Below are 23772 nucleotides of genomic sequence, written 5' to 3'. Positions count from 1 at the left end.
CTTCTTATGCTCCTGTCCCATGCAGAGCCGTCAACAAAAATGGCTGCCGTGAGTTGCTGTAGTCTCGTGAGACCACAGGAACTCATGGCAGCCATTTTTGTTGATGGCTCTGCACGGGGCAGGAGCATAGGAAGATCGCTCCTGCCCCACTTCACCGCTAGATCACCAGGTAAGGCGTGGAAAGGTCTGGGAGGCAGGAGGGCTGGGGGAGGGTCAGAGTCGGCCCTAAAAGTTATTCGTGATTTTTCCATATTCGCGGACTGGCTTAGCCCCTAACTCCCGCTAAAATGGAGGGGAGAAGTGTAGATGAATGAAGTATCTCTCATATGGCAAACATAAGTTAGGGATAAGCTGAACCCATTTGCAAGGGTCATCTTATTTTAATTTTGTAATGATCCTTGTCAGGTTTGGCACTCTTGTTCCCTTTAAGCTGAGCAGGAGTCCTCCACATACAGTTCTTCCAGTAGGGGGGGTGCTCTTTCACTATCAAATTTTTCATAGTGAGGGACAGGCAAGCTGTGCAGAACTCCAGAGAAAAGACATACACACACTGTAAACTGGCACCAGTTCCTCTTTTATTTAACCGCGGGCAGCAGCAGATTCTGTTCATTCGAGCTGCAGTCAGCTGTACATGTTAGTTCACCAAGGAGAGGTATTCTATAGAATGTTTTGAAAACTTTGTGGATTTTGTACGATCTGATTACCACAGGACTCCTGAGGCAGGCCCTTGTGGGCCGCAACACGATCGTGTTGAGTTCATCATAATAAAAGAGACAGCACCAATTGGTTACCTTTCTTGTTTTGTTTGCTGCTTACCAGTTCATCTAAGCCACCGTGTAATACTGTATGTTCCCCAATCATAGCTAGGCTCAGCGGCAAAAATTGGACTGCAAATACCAACTTTTAAGCAAATCAGGCTATACAAACTTCAAAAGGCAATAGTGGGAAGGGGGATCAAACCAGTGGAATTACTTACTGAATAGTCTGTGGTGTTTGCTATTCTGTAAGGATTTTAGATGTTAAATGTTAGATATTTAATGTTCAAAGGCAGGAGTGCCCAAAAGGTCGATCGCAAAGGCAACACAAATCGATTGCAACTCACATTGCCTTTGCGTTCTCCCTGTTCTCCAATGCCACAACAGGTCTACAGCGACTTCAGAAGCGCCAAGCAAGCCAGCCTCCCCCTCCTCCCCTCCCCCCCCGATGTCAATTCTGACGTCGGAGAGGAAGTTCCGGGCCCTATAAGAAGTAATGAAAACTTGGATGATTCATTCCACATCCCAAAATCAGGCCTATGTTGCACTCAACTTCAGTGACTTAATTCATCTCTCCTCCCCGACCCATATCCCTTCTTCTCTGTCTTCTTATGGTACAACTCTTCTCCCACTTCCTGTTTCGGCATTTCTCCCTCTTCTCCCCTCTCCAACTAGATTTGTACTACCTTCTCTTTTCATCCCCACAGACTATCTTTCCTTTTCTTATTCCCCATCCATCATCTTTCTCTCTTCATTCCCCCCCCCTTTTTTTCTTTCTCTCCTCCTTGGTTCGCTTTCAAGCCTGCTTTAACAGCTGTGGTCAGATGAATTGGCTCCCGCTGGCATCACAACATTCCCTCAGCCAAGCTCCACCCTCTTCTGATTCCACTTCCTGTTTCCTGGATGTGGCATGGATAAGGCGGTGGTGCCGGCGTAGGTTGGTGCGTGCTGTTTGCCGGTGTCTGATGGAGAAAAGAGTTTGGGGGTGGGCCGCGGGGGGAGAGAATATGGTTCCCGAGATGTGGTGGAGTGGTGTGGTGGCAGCTCGGTTTGGGGATGAAGTGCTTGTTTATCGAGTCAACACTCGTTTGCGAGTTAAAGCTTGCTCGAGTGTTTTGCTCATCTTGCAAAACACTCGCAAGCCGCAGTTTGACTGTATATATGTTTTAGCTATTTTTAGTCCAGTTTTTTTGTTTCATTCATATTCTATGCTTTTATGAGATTTTTTTTATAAATAAAAAAATGTTTTTAGTGTTTTGATTATAATGTAATGTAATGTAATTTATTTCTTATATACCGCTATATCCTTTAGGTTCTAAGCGGTTTGAAGAAAATATACATTAAGATTATAAATGAGAAGTAAGAAGGTACTTAAAAAATTCCCTTACTGTCCCGAAGGCTCACAATCTAACTAAAGTACCTGGAAATTAATAAAGAAGAGAAAATAAATATGGTTGAAAAAAGAAAAATTCTATGTGAACTTATAGGATGGAAATTAAACTGACAGTGAAGAACTGTATGAAAAATACATATGGAATGCAGTTAGAGAGGGTAGGTTATAATCTATTTATGGTATTTGTTTAATTGGAAGGTGTTAAGGTGGGTAATTTGGAGGAAGGTTATCTGAAGGTAGGTGAATCTTCTGGAGGTAAAAGAGGAGGGGTTAAAATATTTGGATGAATTTTTTGAAAAGCAGGGTTTTGATTTCTTTTCTGAATGTTTTGAGGTTGTCTGATATTGTCATAAGATTGGAGATGGAATGGTTGATTTTTGCTGCTTGTGTTGCCAGAAGGTTGTCAAACATTTTCTTGCGTTGTGTGCCTTTGAGTGGGGGGAAGGCGAAAGGGTTCGAGGTTCTTCTGTGTCTTGAGGTGGAGATTTGGTTTAAGCGGTTATTTAGATAGGAGGGGGAAGAGCCGTGTAATGCTTTGAATATCAGGCAGTAGAATTTGAATTGGATTCGTGCTTGTATGGGTAGCCAGTGAGAGTCTAAGATCTGATTATATGTATTTTTTTATATGTACTTTTATATCTATTTGTATAAAAAAAAGTTTTGATTATCTGTTTATATGCATTTCTTTATATGTATTTGTTCAGACTCCTGAGGCAGGCCCAGTTGGACCGAAACACGATCGTGTCAAGTCACGATGTATCAATAAAAAAACACTGAGCACCAGAGTCTTCCTTTGCTGTTTGTTTTCTACTTTCCAAGTTTTGGGAAGTAACCATCTCCTGTTTTCTTGTGGCACGATTACACATGGAAATTATAGAACACTGAATTGTTAAATGCACAAAAGTAAGTGTAAGTCTTTACACCAGCTCTATGACTGGCATGTGTTCCTGCCTAATATATAGTGCACTTTTCTTTAGAGAATAGATGCTCTTGGAATTTTCTGAGTGGCCAGTTATATGTTTATATACCCCAGGGCAGTTTTATAAGCACAAACCTGAGTATGCAAAATGCTGATCAAATTACCCCCAAAGAGGTTTATAAATAAAAGATGATTTTGATGATGAAAACACACTCTCCTCAGGAGGCAATTGTGCATATAAATGATAAAATACCAGAACTCAGATGTGAGACTGTTTCAGTTATGTGCCTAATGGCTAGTTGGAAGCTAAACTGTAAAGCAGTTCAGTTCCTCACCCATACCCACAGATCAGACCGTGTTTCTACCACTGGCTACCCATTACCTTCAATATTTTTGCTTTAAGATTTTCACCAATTATCAATGAGAAATAACAAACTTCTATTAGTAATGACAGCAATTGCCATGCAGCTCATTTTAAGAAATTGGAAAAACTGGGATAGGTTGAATTACTCATTTTGGTGGGAAGCCCTGTGTTATACTTATAAAATGGAACGTTGCATGGCCATACAACAGGGTCGCTTTAAGAATTTTATGGATGTTTGGAGCCATTGGTTAAATATTGTAAAGAGGAATAATTTTTCATTTTGTGGACATGTAAACATACACATCCTGGGGGGGTGGGGGAATGGGAATGGAAATGGTATTGATATAGGAATTTATAAATAGTTTCATGAAGGTTTTGATTTATTTGTTTATTAACTGGGAGGGGGGGAAAATTTATTTGTGCAATAATATTTGTAAGGTTTGTTGCGCTTATTATATAATGTACAAATATGTGAATCATTTATTGCGCATTTGTAGTTTGAAAATCAATAAAGATTTAAAAAAAAAAAAAAAAAAGATTTTCACCTTGACCTAGAACAGTGTATCACCAACTATGTGCCTCAGCACACTAGTGTGCCACAGCAGATTCCAGGTGTGCCCCGACGAGACGCCAGTAAGGAGGAGAGGCGCTGGTGCCGGCTGACTACTTACAGGACGCTCGTGGCGAGAGGCACATTCTGTAGGCAGTCAGCCGGCGCCGATAAATCTCCTCCTTGCTGGCATCTCTCTACCTCTCCCCATACCTCCCCTCCTCCTGGATCCCCCACTGGCGAAGTGAAAGGTTCAGGGTCGTGGCACGTGACATCATCGCATTGACGTCTGCGCACTTCTGGGTGCCTTCCGGCTGGGGCATGGAGTTTAGTGTGCCACTGGGCCAAAACGTTTGAGGGACACTGACCTAGAAGATCCTCCACATTGGAACACCCTCTTATCTTTGCTCTCTTATTTTACCATATGTCCCTTAAGCTCAGCCGCTGCCCACCATCTGTCTCTGCCCCTATTTCCAGCTTCTATCCACTGTCTGTCTCTACCTCCCATCTGCAGCTTTTTTCTATGTTGCCCCCTCCTTATAGAATTCCCTCCTTTTGGAGCACCGTACTGAGCAGTCCTTTCAAGATTTAAGGCTCCCTTGAAAACCTATCTCTTCGCCCTAGCTTTCCTATGTTCTTGATGATTGGTTGTCCTTCAGCCAGTGCACAGTGGGGGGGGAGGGGGATTTTCAGCTCCTCTTTCTTTGGCAGTTTCCATCTGTCCTATCAAAAATTTGTAGTTTCTTTCATTTTTCCTGATTTTTCTTTCAGTTGTCAATCGCTTAGATTTTGTCTGAAAGGTGGTGCATCAAATGCACAACAAAACTGTTTTATAACAGTACCACGGAACTTGCATACTGCATGAATACAAAACAGGAGGCACATGGACGGGGCATGAGCAGGACCCACATTTATGCACACAACTTACTGAGTACTGCAAGTTACGCACAAAGAGCCTGGTTCTATATATCATGCTTACAAAATTGGTGCCGACTAGTAGTGCAGCGCTAAACGCGATTTTATAAAAGTTATGCGCAAGGTACATAATCACAATTTGTTCAGACGGGGGATTATGTCAAGGAATTGTTGTCTGGGTGGGAACATCTGGAAGAAGTAGGAAAGCAGTGGGTAAAACTGAAAGGAGATATTGTAAGGGCAACAAACCATTTTGTAAGAAAAGTAAATAAAAGTAAGAGGAAAAGATGGCCACTTTGGTTCTCAAAAGTAGTAGCTGAGAAAGTAAGGAAAAAAAGATTAGCTTTCATACACTAGTGTAGTGTAAAGATCGCAGAAAGAAGACAGACAAAAATATTTGGAAAAGTTAAGAGAGGCTGGTCAAGTAGTCAGGAAAGCAAAGATGCAAATGGAAGAAAAAAATAACCGACATGGTAAAACGGGAGGACATGAGATTTTGTAGATATACTAGTGATAGGAGGAAGTGCAAAAGTGGCACTGTGAGACTCAAAGGTGAAGGGGAGGAATATGTAGAAGCTGATAAAGATAAGGCTAACTTAGCTTAACAAATATTTCTGTTCTGAGTTCATAACTGAAGTGAGCAGGACCGAAGAAAACAAAAGCAAATAGGGCTGGAGGTGTGGTAGACCCTGACTGATTTTCAGAGGATTGTGTTCTTGAGGAGCTCACTAAACTAAAGGTGGATAAAGTGATGGAGCTGGGTGGAATAAATCCGAGGGTAGTGAGGGAACCTAAGGAAGTTCTAGCGGCTCCACTGTCTGCCCTTTTCAATGCTTCTCTAGAGTTGGGAGTTGGGAGGAATGGAGAAGGGAAGATATGGTCCCTCTACACAAAAGTGGAAGTAAGGAAGAAGTAGGGAACTACAGGCCAGTAAGTCTGATTCTGTGGTAAGTACATTAATGGAAACACTTTTAAAACAGAGAATAGTACAGTTTCTGGAATCCAGTGGATTACAGGAGCTAATGCAACATGGATTGACTAGAAGGCGGGTCTTATCAGACAAATCTGATCAATTTCTGGGTGACCAGAGAATTGGATAGAGGGAGAGTGCTAGATGTAGTATATTTAGATTTTAGCAAAGCTTTTGACAGTGTTCCACCCAGGCATCTAATAAATAAACCGAGTGCCCTTGGTATGAGCCCCAAAGTGATGGACTTGATCGGGAACTGGTTGAGTGGAAGGCGACAGAGGGTAGTAGGCACTGGAGATCACTTTGAGAAAAGGGATGTTTATCTGTGGTGTGTCTCAAGGTTCAGCTCTTGGGCCTGTTCTTTTTAACTATTTTGTAAGCGATATTGCTGATGTGCTGTCAGGTAAGATTTGCTTCTTTGCAGATGACACCAAAATCTGCAATAGAGTAGACACACCTGATGATGTGGAAAACATGAGGAAAGATCTAGCGAAGCTTGAGGAACGGTCTGAAATTTGGCAGCAAGATTTAATGCTATGAAATGCATTTGGGCTGCAGAGCCCGAGGGAACAGTACAGTTTAGAGGGTGAAGAACTTTTGTACACGAAAGATGAGCAGGACTTGGGTGCGATAGGATATGATGACCTTAAGGTGGCCAATCAGGTTAAAAAGGCAACAGCAAAAGCTAGATGGATGCTTGGGTGCATAAGGATCTTTATCTGCTGTCATTTATTATGTTATGTTACTAAGAGGAATGACCAGTAGGAAAACGAAGGTATTGATGCCCCAGTATAAGACTGGTGAGACCTCACTGAAAATACTGTGTACAATTCTGGAGACCACACTTTCAAAAACATATAAACAGGATGGAGCTGGTCCAGAGGAAGGCAACTAAGCTAAGTGTTCTTTCTTTATAAATTATTAACACACTAATAATTTTGAGTCTGTTAACAAAAATTAACATTATTTTGTTTACATGCCTAAACAAAGACCGATGAAGAACACATCACCCCTGTAAGGGCACGAAAAAATGTTTAAGTAATGCCTCGGGTGTTTGAGGTCAGCTAGATATTATACAACTTTGTTCTCTGTACGTTTGGAATTGTGTTTTGAACAACTTAGATTTTCCCGTTTATTGGATAAGTTGTACAGGGACAGACTTAAAGATCTCAATATGTATACTTTGGAGGAAAGGTGAGAGAGAGAAGATATGATAGAGACATTTAAATACCTATGTGGCATAAAAACACATGAGACAAATCTCTTTCAATTGAAAGGAAACTCCAAAGTAAGGGCATAGAATGAGGTTAAGAGATGATAGGCTCAAGAGTAATCCAAGGAAATCCTTTTTTTTTCTTTTTTTTTTTACTGAAAAGGATGGTAGATGCGTGGAATAGTCTTCAGTAGAGGTGATGGAGACGAAGACTGTGGCTGAATTCAAGAAAGTGTGGGACAGGCATGTAGGATCTCTTAGGGCAGGGGTGTCAAAGTCCCTCCTCGAGGGCCGCAATCCAGTCGGGTTTTCAGGATTTCCCCAATGAATATGCATGAGATCTATTAGCATACAATGAAAGCAGTGCATGCAAATAGATCTCATGCATATTCATTGGGGAAATCCTGAAAACCCGAATGGATTGCGGCACTCGAGGAGGGACTATGACCCCCTCTGCCATCATGTCTCTATGTTTCCACCTAAGTTCTGACAAACTCTGTAGAATTGAGAAGAAACTCGGTATTGGCAAGGGATCCTTGGTGAGAATTTCATAGCACTGAGCTTTCTGTTCTGCTGCTCTGTATTGTTTGCTGTTATCACAGATGCACCTTGTTTGCCAATAATAAAAGAAATACCGGTATCTAACCTCCAAACATCATTCTGACAACAATTCAACAGATCGGGGGACCCATGCAGCACAGACATTTCCTTGCCAGATTTCTACATGTCTCTGTGCATTTGATCTATGACTTGCAGGTTCATGTTTGCTTTTATTGAAAGTTGCAATATTTCACACCGCAGTCTTGAATGAGGGTTACATTTGTTCAGAAGAAAAAATGCTATGGGCCAACCATTGCCAAACATCTGGCCATTTCCATGACTCAAGAATTTTGCAGGCCAAAAACCCTGTATGATTTGTGGCAGGTGCAAAAGCTTTTTTTTTTTTTTTTTTACCTAGCATTTTCCTCCTGCTCCTTTGTACTTCTAGCTTAACAGGAAAGAGCTGGAGCCCTGACACCATGGGTCGTCACCAGTGTTCCCTCTAAGCGGGCGGGTGTTGTGAGCAAACTTTTTTCACTGTGAGCTAAAAATATCGGGCGCCAGCAAGTTATGAGCCAAATAAATATGTTGCTTTCTACCACAGAACTTCCTTACGTTTGTATGGAATCTATCCCCTTTCAACTTTAGAGAGTGCCCTCTCGTTCTCCCTGCCTTAGCTACTAAGTCTATTCCCTTCAGTACCTTGAATGTTTCTATCATGTCCCCTCTCAATCTCCTCTGCTCAAGGGAGAAGAGGCCCAGTTTCTCTAATCTTTCGCTGTACGGCAACTCCTCCAGCCCCTTAACCATTTTAGTTGCTCTTCTCTGGATCCTTTCGAGTAGTACCGTGTCCTTCTTAAAGTACCAGTGCTGGACGCAGTACTCCAGGTGAGGGCGTACCATGGCCCGGTACAGCAGCATGATAACCTTCTCTGTCTCTTCAGTCCAGCATCTGCCCCTTCCATTCACTGTCTGTCTTTCCCTGCCATCTCTCCTCCTGCCCCCCCCCACCCTCCAATTTGGTCTAGCATCCATCATCTTCCTTCTGTTCCCCTCATGGTCTGGCATCTCTATCCTTCCCTCCCCCCTGTGGTTTTTAGCATATCTCTCTTCTCATTTCCTCCACTCAGATCTGATCATTCTCTGCTCTCTTCCCTTTTCTTCTCTGGTCTTCCTTCTCTATTTTCTGCCTCCATCTAAATTAAATTCTTTCTTACTATTTAGTCCCGTTTCCCTCTTTTCACTGTGTCTACACACAGCTTGTCACCCCTTTCCCTCACCCCTCCATTATCTTACTATTTTCTTCCCCCTTTATTTATCTCCTCCTTCCATCCAGTATGTGTTCTTTCCCCACTTCCATTCAGCATCTGCTCTCCCCTCTCAACTGACATCCATCTGCCTTCTGCTCTCTCTCCCTTCTTCTCACTTCCATCATCTGTCCCCTTCTCTCTCTCTCTCATCTCCTCCATTCCATCATCTGCCCCTTCTCTCTCTCCCCCCCCCAACTTCCATCATCTGCCCCCCTTCCCCTCACCTTTGTGGGTCACTTTCTTTCCCCTGAGGGTGGCTCATGTCACAGGGGAAGCTTTGGCCGAGCAGAACCGCTTGATTGACAGTGGAACTTACTTGATTGATGTCGATGCTGGGGCCCGTTGCCGTTTGAAGGAAAAAAAAAAAGGTGGAAAAAAGGAACCTGTAAGGCGAGAGGAAGGGAAACCTCCAGGATAGCTGCTTTTTGCCCTCCTTCAGCGGCCCAAGAGTTCAGACCAGCAGCGGCAGCTCTGTATGCTTTTAACTTCGGCACAGAGCTGCCCCTAATCAATAGTTTAGCGCGGTTTCATGAGGCAGCCTCGGGGCCTTTGATAGCCGGCCCGCTTCGATGATGCGATGTGGGCCGGCCTAGCAAAGGCCCCGAGGCTGCCTTATGAAACCGCGCTAAACTATTGATTAGGGGCAGCTCTGTGCCGAAGTTAAAAACATACAGAGCTGCCGCTGCTGGTCTGGAGGTGCGGAGACAAGGCAGGAGGCAAACGCGGTGGAAGGCAGGAGTCCCGGCGAAGGCAGGAGTCCCGGCACAGCGACTGCAACAGGAAGTTGCAAGTCAGCTGACGCCGGCCTTTCGTTGCGGCGGGGACCGAATCCTTCGCGGACCGGCAAGATTTTGTTTGCGGACCGGCGGTTGAAGAACTGTGCTCTACAATGTGTGCGCTGTGACGAGAAACTTGTGCGCTGCCAGGTAATATTTTGTGCGCAAGCGCACACCAGCGCACCTTAGCGGGAACACTGGTCGTCACACACAACTACCTATATTTCACCCTTTTTAGACTGAACACTGCAACATTCTGGGCTGAGAAACACTTATCAGGAGCCCTTCTAGAACCCTGCAATCATGGGCTCCAAATTGAACCAGTAGGTGTCACCCTTGAGCAACGATCATGATCTTTCCTACTCAGAGGCTGTGAACGCTATTTCTGCAACTTCTCCAACCACAGCAACCTAGGCAGTGGGAAACCTAGCCTGGACAATGAACCAGAGACTTTCCTCATGGCAGTGGCATAGCACTGAGCCTTCAGACTAGCCCAAGTCAAACTTTCAGTGTGGCTAAGCAATCTGTTTAATAACTTTACAATCAGTTTTTTATGTTTCATACAATTTTGCTATTAAACAATGATAATAATATACCAGGCGTTACCAGGGTTACCAGGCGTCCAGATTTACCCGGATATGTCCTCTTTTTAGAGGACTGTCCGGGCCGGTGACGGGTCAAAAGCGCGCGAGGACAAAGGTGCACCGACAACCGAGCTTGGACAACTGAGTGCAGGGCTTAATCGCACCGAAGAAAACCCGTATTTTAAAGGGCTCTGACAGGGGTGTGGGGTCTACTTAATAGGGATCGCGCTGCCTCACGCTGCCATGTTGGGGGGGTGTGGGGGTGTAACCCCCCACATTAAACTGAAAACTTAACTTTTTCCCTAAAAAACAGGGAAAAAGTTGTTTCCAGTATAATGAAGGGGGTTACAACCCCCCAAACCCCCACAACGCCAGCATGATCTCTATTAAGTAAAGTGGGGGGGTTCCCCACCAACACCCCCCATCAGAGCCCTTTAAAATACGGTTTTTCTTTGGCGCGATTAAGCCCTGCGCTCAGTTGTCCACGCTCGGTTATCGGCGCACCTTTGTCCTCGCGCGCTTTAGACTATGAACCGTCCGGGCCTCCAGACGGCTTTTCAAAACTTTGTCCGGGTTTTGAAAAGCTTCCAACTCGGGACCACATCAGGCGGGCATCTGCGCATGTGCGCATGTAATGTGGTGATGTCACACACATGCACACATGTGTTTGACATCATCACGTCACAACTATGAATGCGCAGATGCCCTTCCGACATGGCTCTGAACACGAAAAGAGTTGGGGGGGTCGGGGCTGGGGTTCAACAGGGCATGACTTGGACGGAACTGGACAGGGATGGGTGGAAGTGAGCGGGCCTGTGGCCGGGGCCATGGGTCCAGATTTTAAGATTGTAAAATCTGGTAACCCTAACCATACATAAAGCAAAGAACAAACTTTGCCCCCATTTTAGCAAGTTGCATTACTGTTTTATATCGCCAGCCGTTGCAGTAAAAGCTCCGATGCTCATAGAATTCCTATGAGCGCCAGAGTTTTTACCGCAGCAGTCGGCGATAAAAAAACCCAATGCGGCTTGATAAAAGGGGGCCTTTGTCTTCCACCCTTTCCTCAACAGAACATTGATAGAGATTTTTTTTCTAGTTGCACATTTTTTTCCCTAGTAAGACTACTCACCTCTCCCCATGTCCAGCTCTGTGCACCTTCTGTCAGGGTTGGTGTGAACTCGACATTTAAAAATGGCCCCTGGGGACTTCATAGAGGTGCTAAATTTTGACTCTGCCTTTGGAGCACCAACCAGTACCCTGAAATTTAATAAGAAAGAAAGTCAGTTTCATAGAACAGGATGCCAGGTCACTTACCTCAATATTTATTCAGCCAATATTTTTTAAATATTAATAATAAATTTATTCTTTTAAACTGCCATTACCAAAAATTCTAGGCGGTTTACAGCATAAGAAACTGAACAATCAGCGAAATACATTCATAGCATGAAAATAAAATCTTACAATAAAAGTTAAAACTATAATTACAAGCTTAAAAATATCCAACTAAGTAATAAATTTGTCAAACAGAGAAGACTTAACTAATTTTCAGAAAGAACAATAAGACATGGCTTGACGAATACATTCACCAAGCCAAGATTGCAATTTACCTGCCTGAAACACTGCCACCAGCTAAATTAAACAAAAATATTCATTGCTGGGCCCTAACTGGGTCTTCGGTATAGTGTTAGCTCCGCCGCCTAGTGACATCAGCAACATCCCCAGCACAATGTTCCTTCTAAGGACCAAGACAGTGGGGAATATGTGGCGCAGTGGTTACAGCTACAGCCTCAGCACCCTTAAATCCCGTGCTGCTCCTTGTGACCCTGCACAAGTCATTAATCCCCCATAGTCCCAAATACATGTGATAGAGTGTGAGCTCATCAGGACAGATAGGGGAAAATGCTTGAGTACCTGAATGTAAACTACTTAGGTTATAAGTGGTATATAAATACTAAAAATGAGATTATGGGATGAGCTGAGCGAGGTACTTGCTTTCTGTCTGGTTCCAGGGCTCCCTGCCCCATCTATTGAATTTTCAAATTTAATTCACCCATCGGCAGCATTTGGACCTTCGGTGCTTTCGGGCACAACTTTATGGACAGATTTGTTTTGAAATTGGCAAATGGGATGGCCTCAAAGCAGAAAAAAGACAGAGAAAAGGTAAGGCTGCATGAAGACCCCATCATAGAGGAGGCCGTAGAATCCATGCTGCCCTTGGCTGTGGCACACATTGCATAACTCACCAGCACTGTGGTTCAGGTCTTAGAACCGAGACTGGATAAACTCTCCGAGCAACTTAACATGCTGGAGACTTATATGATTGAATTTTAGACTATGGCTACTTGAAGGACAAATGTCCACATTGGAAGACATGGCTACTTCGGCGGAGAAACAGCGCACAGATACTCTGGTCCATCTCGCCACATACGCAAATAAACTGGATGACCTAGAGAACAGGTCGAGACGCAACAACCTGCGCTTTATTGGTTTTCCTGAAACGGTACATGACCAACAACTCTCTCGAGTATTGGAACGCTGGTTGATGTTGGAGTTGCCCATAAAGGAGCACCTGGAACTGTTTCAAATCGAGAGGGTCCATCATCTCGTCCGCAGATGAGAAGGATCAGTCAGACCCCACATGGTTATTGCTAAGATCTTTAACTATACGCATAAAGCAGACTTGATGAGAGCATATAGAGCATGCACAACAGATGTGCTTTAAGAAACTGTGCCTATTAATATATTCCAAGTCTATTCAGCATCACTATTAGACAGATGCAGGAAATTCTCACCAATATGTAAATCTCTGTCAGACTCTAAACTTCTCTACATGCTTCTCTACTTCACTTTGCTTAAAGTACACTACAACGGGATATGGAACACTTTTGACTCTGTGGACACTGCACAGGATTTCCTGCATAGCACCTTGGAACATTCTATATAGAGCACCTGATCTGACATTCTGTCTTTATTTCCTTTGTCTTCCTTTGATGTAGGTAGAAGACTCTAGAAGCGTGCATTTGTAGTGCGTGAATGCTGGTGATTACCTTTAGTTCTGTTCTCGTTGATTTTCCTTGTTTTCACTAGTATTGAGCATATGTGTCCCTGTACTTATGCTTGATGTTCACTGCCATTAGAATTAGGAGGGGGTGGGCAGCCCTTAATCATCAAGAGTGATCTCCTGTGCTCTTATACTGCTTTGTGTGGGAGCACACTTGTTAGATTATGTGTGTTAGGGGGAGTGGGGAGAGGGTGGGGAGGCTTTGCACACTCTTTTGTTTGGTGTAGATCAGTGTACAGTGGTACCTTGGATTACGAGCATAATCCGTTCCAGGAGCATGCTCATAATCCAAAATGCTCATTTATCAAAGCGAGTTTCCCCATAGGAAATAATGGAAACTCATTTTGATATGTTCCCACCCCCCAACCTCCCCCCCCCCAGGCCAGCAGCGCTGCTCCCCCCCCCCCACAAGAACCGGCATTGCTCCACCCCGAAGGCCTTCCCCCGCGAACCGGCACCCTCCCCCCCGCGATCCGGCACCCCCCGCCGCCATCGGGCACCCCCCGCAGCCATTGGGCACCCCCCCGCAGCCGCGACCTGAGGTTCCCCCAACCCACCCGAACCCTCTTTTTACTTTAATGTAGCCTCCGCACAGGCACCGGCACCAGCATGTCCTGTGCGTTGGTGCCGGTGCCCAAAGATCTGCTTCTTGTGCTGGGCCTTGAGCATGTGCGCTTGCCTGAGAGCGCACATGCTCAAGGCCCAGCACAGGAGGCAGATCTTCGGCCACCGGCACCAACGCACAGGACATGCTGGTGCCGGTGCCTGTGCGGAGGCTACATTAATATATATATTCTAGATGTATTTTTTGAAAATGGGCATTTTCCCCACTGCCGACTTTGGGCATCTAGTGCAATACGTCCAAATCGGACATATGTTTTGATTATGCCCCTCCACATTATAAATTTCTAATATTTATTGTATTATTCAGAGATTAGTCTCTTGATTTTTGCAATCCACATTAAGCCTTTGAGCAAGTAACAGAATAGAAATCCTTTGTACTCGTATTTCTATTTGAGCTCCCCTATATGTGCCTACAGGGCACATAAATAAATCTGGCTCTGAAGATACCGTAATTAAAGCAAACAGAGAAAGATGGACCACTCTAAAATGTTATTTATTTATTTAGATTTTTATCCCGTCCTCCCAGTAGCTCAGAACGGCTTACAGCAAACATTGACAGTGGAGTACATTTGGACAATACAAAGATTATACAGTAGTTTAAATACAAGGACTATATGGCAATTTTAGTACAGGTTAAGAAAGGACTATACAGCAATTTAAGTAGAAGTTTAGAAAGGAGAAGAGAGGGTAGAGGGGAGGGGGTGGATTAAGGGGGGTGAGGTGTAGACTGTGGATGAATTTTAGTTGAAGAGGAGGGTCTTTACCGCTTTCCAGAAGGTCATCAATGAGTTCTGTAATCTGATTTGCGGGGGCAGTTGGTTCCAGAGTTGGGGGATGAAATGGCTGTAGGAGCGTTTGCGGGCAGTTTCTGACAGGAGGGACCTTCCTGAGGGGATGCATATGTGTTTCTCCATTTCCAATCGTAGGGGGCGGGTGGGGGTGTACAGGGTTAGCTTGGATTTTATGTAGGCAGGGGTGGTGGCGTATATTCTTTATGCGCTATTACTAGGGCCTTGAATGCGCAGCATTGGTTAATTGGAAGCCAGTGTTCAGCACAGCGGGCTGGGGAGATGGGATCGTGGTAGTTGAGGCTGTGTAGGAGGCGAATTGCTGCATTTTGTACCCACTGGAGGCGCTTGAGATCTTTTTTGGCTACTCCATTAAATAAGGAGTTGCAGTAATCCATCCTGGAGAGGACATAGATGTAGATGAGTTGGGATAGGTCAGGTGTGGAGATGTAGAGTTTGATCCTTCTCAGTTGGCGGAGGTAGTAGAAGAAGGTAGAAACTACTTGAGATATGTGGGTGGACAGGGACACTGCGTACTTGATCTGCTGCAGTTAGTAAGGTGGAGTCCCATGATAGTGTTGGGCGTATGTATTTGGTACTTTTTTTCCTGATCCATAAAATTTCAGCTCTAGTTTGTTGTTTGTCATCCAGGTTTTCATGTCAGAGAGGAAGTGTTGGAGGTTGGCGATTTGGGATGATCGGGTTTCGCCTAGTGGGAGGAGTAGCTGGATGTCATTGGCATAAGAGTGGATTTTAACATTGTACTTTTGGGCTATATCAATGACAGGTCTAATGTAGAGGTTAAATAGGAGGGGGGATAGAAGGGCGCCTTGGGGAATGTCGTATTTGATATTTGATACAAGGAGCTTATTAGCAGTTCAGTTGGCCAGTCTTGAGCAGCTGAACTTCACACATCTCAACACCACTTTGCTGCACTTCTAAGAATTTGAACATCAGAAGCTCTCTAACTATGTAGTATAGGGGATGCTGGCAGATACGTAAACTGGCCAATTCATTCTGCCCATAATACTAAGAATAAGACCTAGCTGGCAGCCATAGACACTTGACTGCTTCTAGAGCAGTGGTTCCCAACCCTGTCCTGGAGGAACACCAGGCCAATTGGGTTTTCAGGCTAGCCCTAATGAATATGCATGAAGCAAATTTGCATGCCTATCACTTCCATCATATGCAAATCTCTCTCATGCATATTCATTAGGGCTAGCCTGAAAACCCGATTGGCCTGGTGGTCCTCCAGGACAGGGTTGGGAATCACTGTTCTAGAGTATCAGTCCTTAACCAAGCAACTGTCTGCTTCGTTGGTTCTCAACTATCCTGTGAAGGTGAAGATAGAAATTCCCACATTGAGCTGCGCACCTAGAATAACACACAAACACACACCCTGCACCCCTCAATCCCTACACATCTTACTAGCACATGCATATCTCCTAAACAATTAGTAAAACTAATGGCATTCCTGCCCAAACAGATGGACACAGATTCCTCATGACTTTGCAGGTTGGTTCTCTTCCACCCACAATGTGCCAACACCCACCGTGTTGATTTTTGGGAAATTATAGGCTTCTACTGATTTCTACTCAGTCACCCTATGACTGGGTCTCTCAAACTTTTTTTTAGCTCTGGCACACTAAGAAGAACAAATGTTTTTCGCGGCACAATAAATGTAGCAAATTTTTTCTCAACACATTAAAATTTAAATTATAAAATTGCAAAACCAACAAGAAATTAAATTTGAGAGTTATTTATTTTAAATTCTTTATGCTATGTATGGGTAATTGAAACAACGCATAAAAAATAAAAATACTTGCCGTTAGTTTTCAAGGATCAATTATGTCAAAGAATGATGCTTGTCTGGGCAGTTATGTCCTTACGCACACAGATGCTCGTACCATTGACAGACTCTTGCGTACACAACATACTTCACCTATTCTAGTGTATACTTATGAAAGGAATTTTTAAAAATAAAGTAAAATTCTGGAATCTCTCATGGCACACCCAGAATTTCCTTGGGGCACACCACTATGCCATGGCACACAATTTAAGAGACAGTGCCCTATAGTCTAGGGCAGTGGTTCTGAGGCATGCCCAGTCAGTTGGGTTTTCAGGATACCCACAATGAATATGCATGAGATAGCTTTGCAAGTAATGTCTAGAACGTATGTAGATCATTGTGAGGATCCTGAAAACCAGACTGGCTAGCTATATACTGAGGACTGGGTTGAGAACCACTGGTCTATCTAGATACTTCTAATAACCTCTCATCGCTGTAGCCTTGGCATTCAGCTGACCTCCTGGGCCTTTTTGTTATATGGTGTAGTGTTGTTAGGGATGGGGATGGTGTTCCAGGCTGAAGAAAGGTCTCACACAAATCTAAACTATGGGTAAAATTCTATAAGGAACTGCCTAGATTAAGTGGCAAGAATATCCTGTTGACACACAGATGAATTTATGACCTTTTTCCAACTCTGCACTATTTGGCAAGAATGCACTAATATTCACTGCTCTATATTTTGCAGGTGGGCATTCAAATGGGCAGAGTTTGGGCAGGATGCTCATTTAAATGTGTACATGGAATTATGAAGTATTATAATGTACATGAGTTCTTTAACCATCTAGGCTCAATAGCTGTATCAATTGATTACACCTAAAATACAAGGGGCCACTGAAAAGTTATTCCACCCTTTTCTTGACACTTTTCATTTCATTTCATATAATTGAAATGGAAAGTGTCCAGAAAAGTGTGGAATAACTTGTAAGTTTCATGGCTCCACATCATTCTTTTCTTGGTTGGACTGAGAATTTTTCAGGCACCTTTTTTACATATTATGCTAGTATTCTATAATTAAAAATAAGCATCTAGTTTTCCTTAACGAATAGGATCCAAATAGGCACTGCATATTTTTAGGTGCCAAGAGTGTGCCTTATAGAATTACCCTCACTTTAAGAGAATATTAACACCTGGCCCTTACTGCAAATGTTACAAGCCTGGCAGCATTTTGGGTAAGAGCACCATCCGAGCCCCACTGTGAAAATGTGAGTGTCCATCCAGTGCTACTGTAACGAGAAGCTAATGAAACTAGAAACTGGAAATGCATCTAGCCAACTCAAGATTAGCAACACATGTTTAGCCCTGTTAGGAAAAAGATTTAGAAGCACTACAATATTTTATCAGCATTTACAAATTAACCTACATATAGGTTAGACAGCACAGCTGGGTTTAATCTTAAGTGATACCTACAATCTCATCGGCCAAGTCATGTAACCTCCATGTACCAGACTTCAGCAGGAATGAAATGAAACTCTTGTTTGGGTCATCAAATAATAAAGCAACCAGGCCTGATCTGCACAGAAATCACAGGTTGTGGGCATCTATAGCAAGGAACATGTTTCACCCTGTCTTATCTTCTCCAGGATTCTGATATGAGGGTGTCGGAAACAGCAGGTATTGAAAGACTCAGAATTCTTTAAGTTCAAGCAAAAAGCAAGATGTTCCAGATTTCATCAGTTCGAGCTGGAACATGTGCATAAAAAGCACCAGCGTTCTCATGTCCCCTCCCATGTAAGACCATAAGAAGAGCCTTACTGGGTCAGACCAAATAAAAAAGGAATTAGATGACACACTGCAGCATATAGAATAACCTTAAGTGTGAGGCTCTAAGAAATCAGAAACTGCTCCAGTCACCAAGAGGGAGGCATCCCCATATTAAGATGACAGCCTATGGATGTCTTAGTCAGAGGTCTTCACTATTATTCACAGAGACACCAAGAGTGGCCCATCCCACAGCTGGAGATTTACCACTGCTATGCTGGAGACTGAAGGACATCGAGTGAGGTTTTTCTAATGGGCCCCAGTCATGTTTAAAACCAGTTCTGGGAGATAAACCTTCCAAAAACTAACATATTCTAATAAAAATTAGAAAAAAATACAGTATTTTCTATCTTTGTCTTCTGGTCATTTTATTTTTCTAGTGGTGTTGTTCCCAGTCTCTGGTTTCTACTTTCCTCTGTTTTCTCCTAATTATCTTGCTAGAGTGTACTTGTCCTTTTGACACTTCTTGTTTCTCCATATCCACCATCCATCTTCTTTCTGCATCCCTAGCTATTGTACCAAGCATCACCCCGTGCCCTTGCCCCCATCTTCTTGCCATGTTCATTATCCGTATTCATGCTTAGTCTGATATAACTTCTATATCCCTATGACTTCCCCCCAATGCCCACATTTGTCCCTCTTTTCCTTCCCTCCAGTTTCCCCCACTCAGCCAACATATCTCCCTCTGACCCCCCCACCCCGCTTGTATTCATCTCTTTTCTTGCTCCTATGTCTCCCCTTTGCAGATCCAACACCTCTCCCTCTTTCCCTTTTCCCTGCAGGTCTTAGCATCTCTTCTTTTCCCTCCCTCCTCTATCCTGGCAGTTTTCCTTCTCCCCCTCACCAACTTTGGCATTCTTTCCTTTCTCCTCCCTGAAATTCTCTCTCTCAATTTCCTTCCCCCACTTTCTCTGCTGCCCCCACAACTGTGGTCCTCTAACCTTCAGCACTAACAGTCAGCCACAATTAAGAGATACGGCTGCTGACTGACCCGGCATCTTTCCTCTGCCACGTACCATCCCAGAAACGAAGTGGCATCAGCAGAGGTGGAATGCAGCAAAAGGGCAACAACAATGATAGAGGGAATGGGATGATGTTCCTCTGAGGAAAGGCTAAAAAGGCTAGGGCTATTCAGCTTGGAGGAGACACAACTGAGGGAAGATATGACAGAGGGCTATAAAATATGGAGTGGAATGGAATTAGGTAGGCTTGAATCACTTGTTTACTCTTTCTGAAAATACAGGAACTAGGGGGCACACTATGAAACAACTAAGCAGTACATTTAAAATAAATTGAAGGAAATATTTCTTCACTTAAAGCCTGATTCTATATATGTAATGCCTTAAAAAAAAATCATTGCCAATCATAATGGTGCTTAGCCCAATTCTCTGAAACAGGGGTGTCAAAGTCCCTCCTCGAGGGCCACAATCCAGTCGGGTTTTCAGGATTTCTCCAATGAATATGCATGAGATCTATTAGCATACAATGAAAGCAGTGCATGCAAATAGATCTCATGCATATTCATTGGGGAAATCCTGAAAACCCAACTGGATTGTTGCCCTTGAGAAGTGACTTTGACACCCCTGCTCTAAAAGGCAAGCACCATGTACATAATTGCACTTAGCAGCCATATGCACGCAAGGCTTATGAGGAAACTTCTAAGCCACGGAATAGAAGGGGACGTATTCAGATGGATAGTCAAATGGCTAGAGAACAGATTGCAGAGGGTAAGCATAAATGGGAATTTCTCGGACTGGGAGAAAGTGACAAGCGGCGTGCCCCAGGGCTCAGTTCTTGGGCCCATCTTATTCAATATCTTCATAAATGACCTGGAAGAGGAAACAACAAGTAATATAATCAAGTTTGCAGATGACACAAAACTGTGTCGGGCACAAAAGGATAGCGAGGATCTCCAGAAGGATCTGAACCAGCTGGAGAAATGGGCGGAAAAGTGGCAGATGAAGTTTAACATAGGCAAAGTGATGCACCTAGGTAGGAAAAACATGGAATATGAATATAAAATGTTAGGTGTAACATTGGGCAAAAGCGAACAAGAAAGGGACCTGGGGGTACTGATAGACAGGACCCTGAAACTGTCAGCTCAATGCGCGGCGGCGACAAAGAAAGCAAACAGGTTATTAAATTTGCAGATGACACCAAACTATACAGCAGGGCTCAAACCAGGGGAGACTGCGAAAATCTCCAAAAGGATCTAACGCAGCTGGAAAAGTGGGCCGAAAAAATGGCAAATGAGCTTCAACATAGGGAAATGCAAGGTCATGCACGTGGGGAAAAAGAACCCGATGTTCACATACAGAATGGGGGGAACACCGCTAGGGGTCAGTAACCTGGAGAGAGACCTGGGAGTGATGGTAGACGCAACACTGAAGACATCGGCGCAGTGCGCTACAGCCTCAAAGAAAGCTAACAGAATGTTGGGTATCATTAAGAAGGGTATTACGACCAGGACGAAGGAAGTCATCATGCCGCTGTATCGTGCAATGGTGCGGCCGCATTTGGAGTACTGTGTCCAGTACTGGTCGCCGTACCTCAAGAAGGACATGGCAGTACTTGAGGGAGTACAGAGAAGAGCAACTAAACTGATAAAGGGAATGGAAAATCTCCCATATACCGACAGGTTGAAGCAGTTGGGACTTTTCTCACTGGAAAAGCGGAGACTTAGAGGAGACATGATAGAAACCTTCAAGATCCTGAAGGGCATAGAAAAAGTAGACAGGGACAGATTTTTCAAATTAAGGACCACCACAAGTACAAGGGGGCACTCGGAGAAATTGAAAGGGGACAGGTTTAGAACAAACGCTAGGAAGTTCTTTTTCACTCAGAGGGTGGTGGATACATGGAACGTGCTTCCAGAGGCTGTTATAGACAAGAAAACATTAAATGGTTTCAAAGAAAGTTTGGATAGATTCCTAGAAGAAAAAGGGATTGAAGGGTATAGATAGATATAGACCACTACTCAGGCGATGGGCCTGATGGGCCGCCGCGGGAGCGGACCGCTGGGCAGGATGGACCTATGGTCTGCCTCAGCGGAGGCAACTTCTTATGTTCTTATGTTCTTATAAAGAAGGGGATTACGAGTAGATCAGTGGGCGTCCTAATGCTGCTTTATAGAGCAATGGTCAGACCACACTTGGAATACTGTATCCAACACTGGTCTCCATACCTAAAGAAGGATATAACCCTGCTGGAGAGGGTGCAGAGGCAAGCCACGAAACTAGTAAAAGGAATGGAAAATTTGAGCTACAAAGAGCGCCTCGGAAAGCTGGGACTGTTCACCCTCGAAAAGAGGAGACTGTGAGGGGATATGATAGAAAATTTTAAAATACTAAAAGGATTCGACAAAATAGAGCAAGAAACATCGTTATTCACATTGTCAAATGTGACACGAACAAGAGGTCATGGACTGAAACTGAGGGGCGGCAGGTCCAGGACAAATGTCAGGAAGTTCTGTTTCGCACATCGAGTGGTGAACTCTTGGAATGCTCTCCCAGAGGAGGTTGTGACGGAGACTATTATTCTGGGATTCAAGCGCAAGTTGGATGCACACCTTCTTGCAAATCACATTGAGGGATATGGGTAATCAAGGTCTCCATTAGGGAGCACCTAGCTTGGCCTCCGTGTGTGCGGGTCACCGGACTAGATGGACATAAGGTCTGATCCGGTGAAGGCGTTTCTTATGTTCTTATCCCTGCCTAGCTGGAAATTGCTTGTCATGGGCACAAAGTCGGACAATGACTTTTCAGTTGTGAGTGAATATAAGAAGTTCAGGGGCATGGGAGAAAAAAGCCAAATGCTTAGATCTATAGTTTTTGTGGGGGAAGACTGATCTGCTGGCCTTACTTCCTTACAGCCACACACACACATCAGCTGGAACAGTCCATGCATGAGCCAAAAGCATATTAAAAAATCACTCAGCTTCAATATCCTGTAGATTCATAATAAGAAGCAGAACAGTAACAGTAGAAAGCATTACAGACTTCTGAAGAAAAAAAAAAGGATTGCAATACTTAAACAAGTTGTAAACCATCTTATAGAGAGACATCCTAAAACCAGGCTCAAAGAATTGCTGCCCCCCCAGTCTGCTGCCATATATAAATCTGACTCAATGAGGTCAAGCCACCAGTTGGGGAAGGGGGGATCAACAGAAGTACTCCCATAACAATTATGTTCATCTCTTTCTAGCTCAAAGAATACAGCTAAAACGGAGCTGCTCATCTTCCCAACTAAACCCACCTCCCCACTTCCCCATTCTCTGTCTCTGGACAACACTCTCATCTTCCCTGTTTTGTCTGTTCACAATCTTGGGGTCATCTTTTGACTCCTCTTTCTCCTTCACCGCCCAGATACAATATATCGCTAAAACCTGCTAATTCTTCTGCTGTAATATTACCAAAATCTGACCCTGACCCTCTGAGAACACTACCAAAACCCTTATCCACGCCCTCATCACCTCACGCTTAAACAACTATGACTTGCTACTCTCAGGCCTCCCCGCTTAGCCATCTCACTCCCCTCCAATCCATCCTGAATTTGGCTGCATGACCCATATTCTCTGTACCTTTTCTAATTCCGCTAAATCTTTTTTTAGAGGCAGCAACCAGAATTGCACATAGCATTAGAGGTGCAGCCGCTCCATGGAGCGATAGAAGGGTATAATAACATTCTCAACTTTGTTTTCCATTCCTTTCCTGATAATTTCTAACATTCTATTTGTTTTCTTAATAAGGTGTGATAAGAAAAGTGACAAAGATGCGTGGATTGAAAAGAAGACTCATTGTATTAATGCAATGGTGATGGTTGCCTGATATACATAATGTCAGAATCTCTTGTGTCTAGCTAACTTGAAATAAATTTGAGAAGATAAGAAAATACAGAGCTTGTATGAAGTGCAACGGGTAACCTGTCTGGCTCTAGGCCCAAATGAAGCTTCTCAGTGTTGGGAAATTGTGAAAAGCTGTAAATACCACTGCGCCTATGAATCCACTTCAAACCATACAAACAAGGTTATCAGAATAGACAAATCCCAGTGTGCACATCTGCTGAAGTCCCAACCTCTAAATCCGGAATTAAGTAAAAACAACGCAGTAGACCTGCCAAGGCAAACCTAGTGCAGTGCCATTATTTTCAGAGGTCACAGCTGGTCTTCAGCCTGTTCACTGATCAGCCAGTGGCAGCGAATGCACGGACAAAGTCGCCATACAGTCAAAAAACACAAGAACTTCAGACTTTGAGGGTATAAAGCAACTCATTTTTGGATCTGGCAACCAGCCTAAATACATTCATTTATATCACACTGTGTTACAGTTCCAGGACCAGCAGCTGAGTAATTGATATATACTAAATAAGTAAAATACAGCCACACATTATAAATTTCCACTGACA

The 23772-nt window shown here is 43.8% G+C and overlaps 1 protein-coding gene across 1 annotated transcript in view; it reads right to left on the bottom strand.

Annotated features, from left to right (window-relative positions):
* The window catches only part of ITGA9 (integrin subunit alpha 9), a 589864-nt gene that overhangs the window by 551184 nt on the left and 14908 nt on the right, over positions 1 to 23772 (bottom strand). Inside the window, exon 2 of the mRNA XM_033930560.1 lies at positions 11419 to 11546. Coding sequence (XP_033786451.1) covers positions 11419 to 11546 — 128 coding nt within the window. The remainder of the gene's footprint in view (positions 1 to 11418; positions 11547 to 23772) is intronic.

This window comes from Geotrypetes seraphini, chromosome 2 (assembly GCF_902459505.1).
Source record: "Geotrypetes seraphini chromosome 2, aGeoSer1.1, whole genome shotgun sequence".
Taxonomy (NCBI): domain Eukaryota; kingdom Metazoa; phylum Chordata; class Amphibia; order Gymnophiona; family Dermophiidae; genus Geotrypetes; species Geotrypetes seraphini.
Note: the sequence above shows the minus strand (reverse complement) of the source record. Positions and strands in the feature narration are given on the sequence as shown.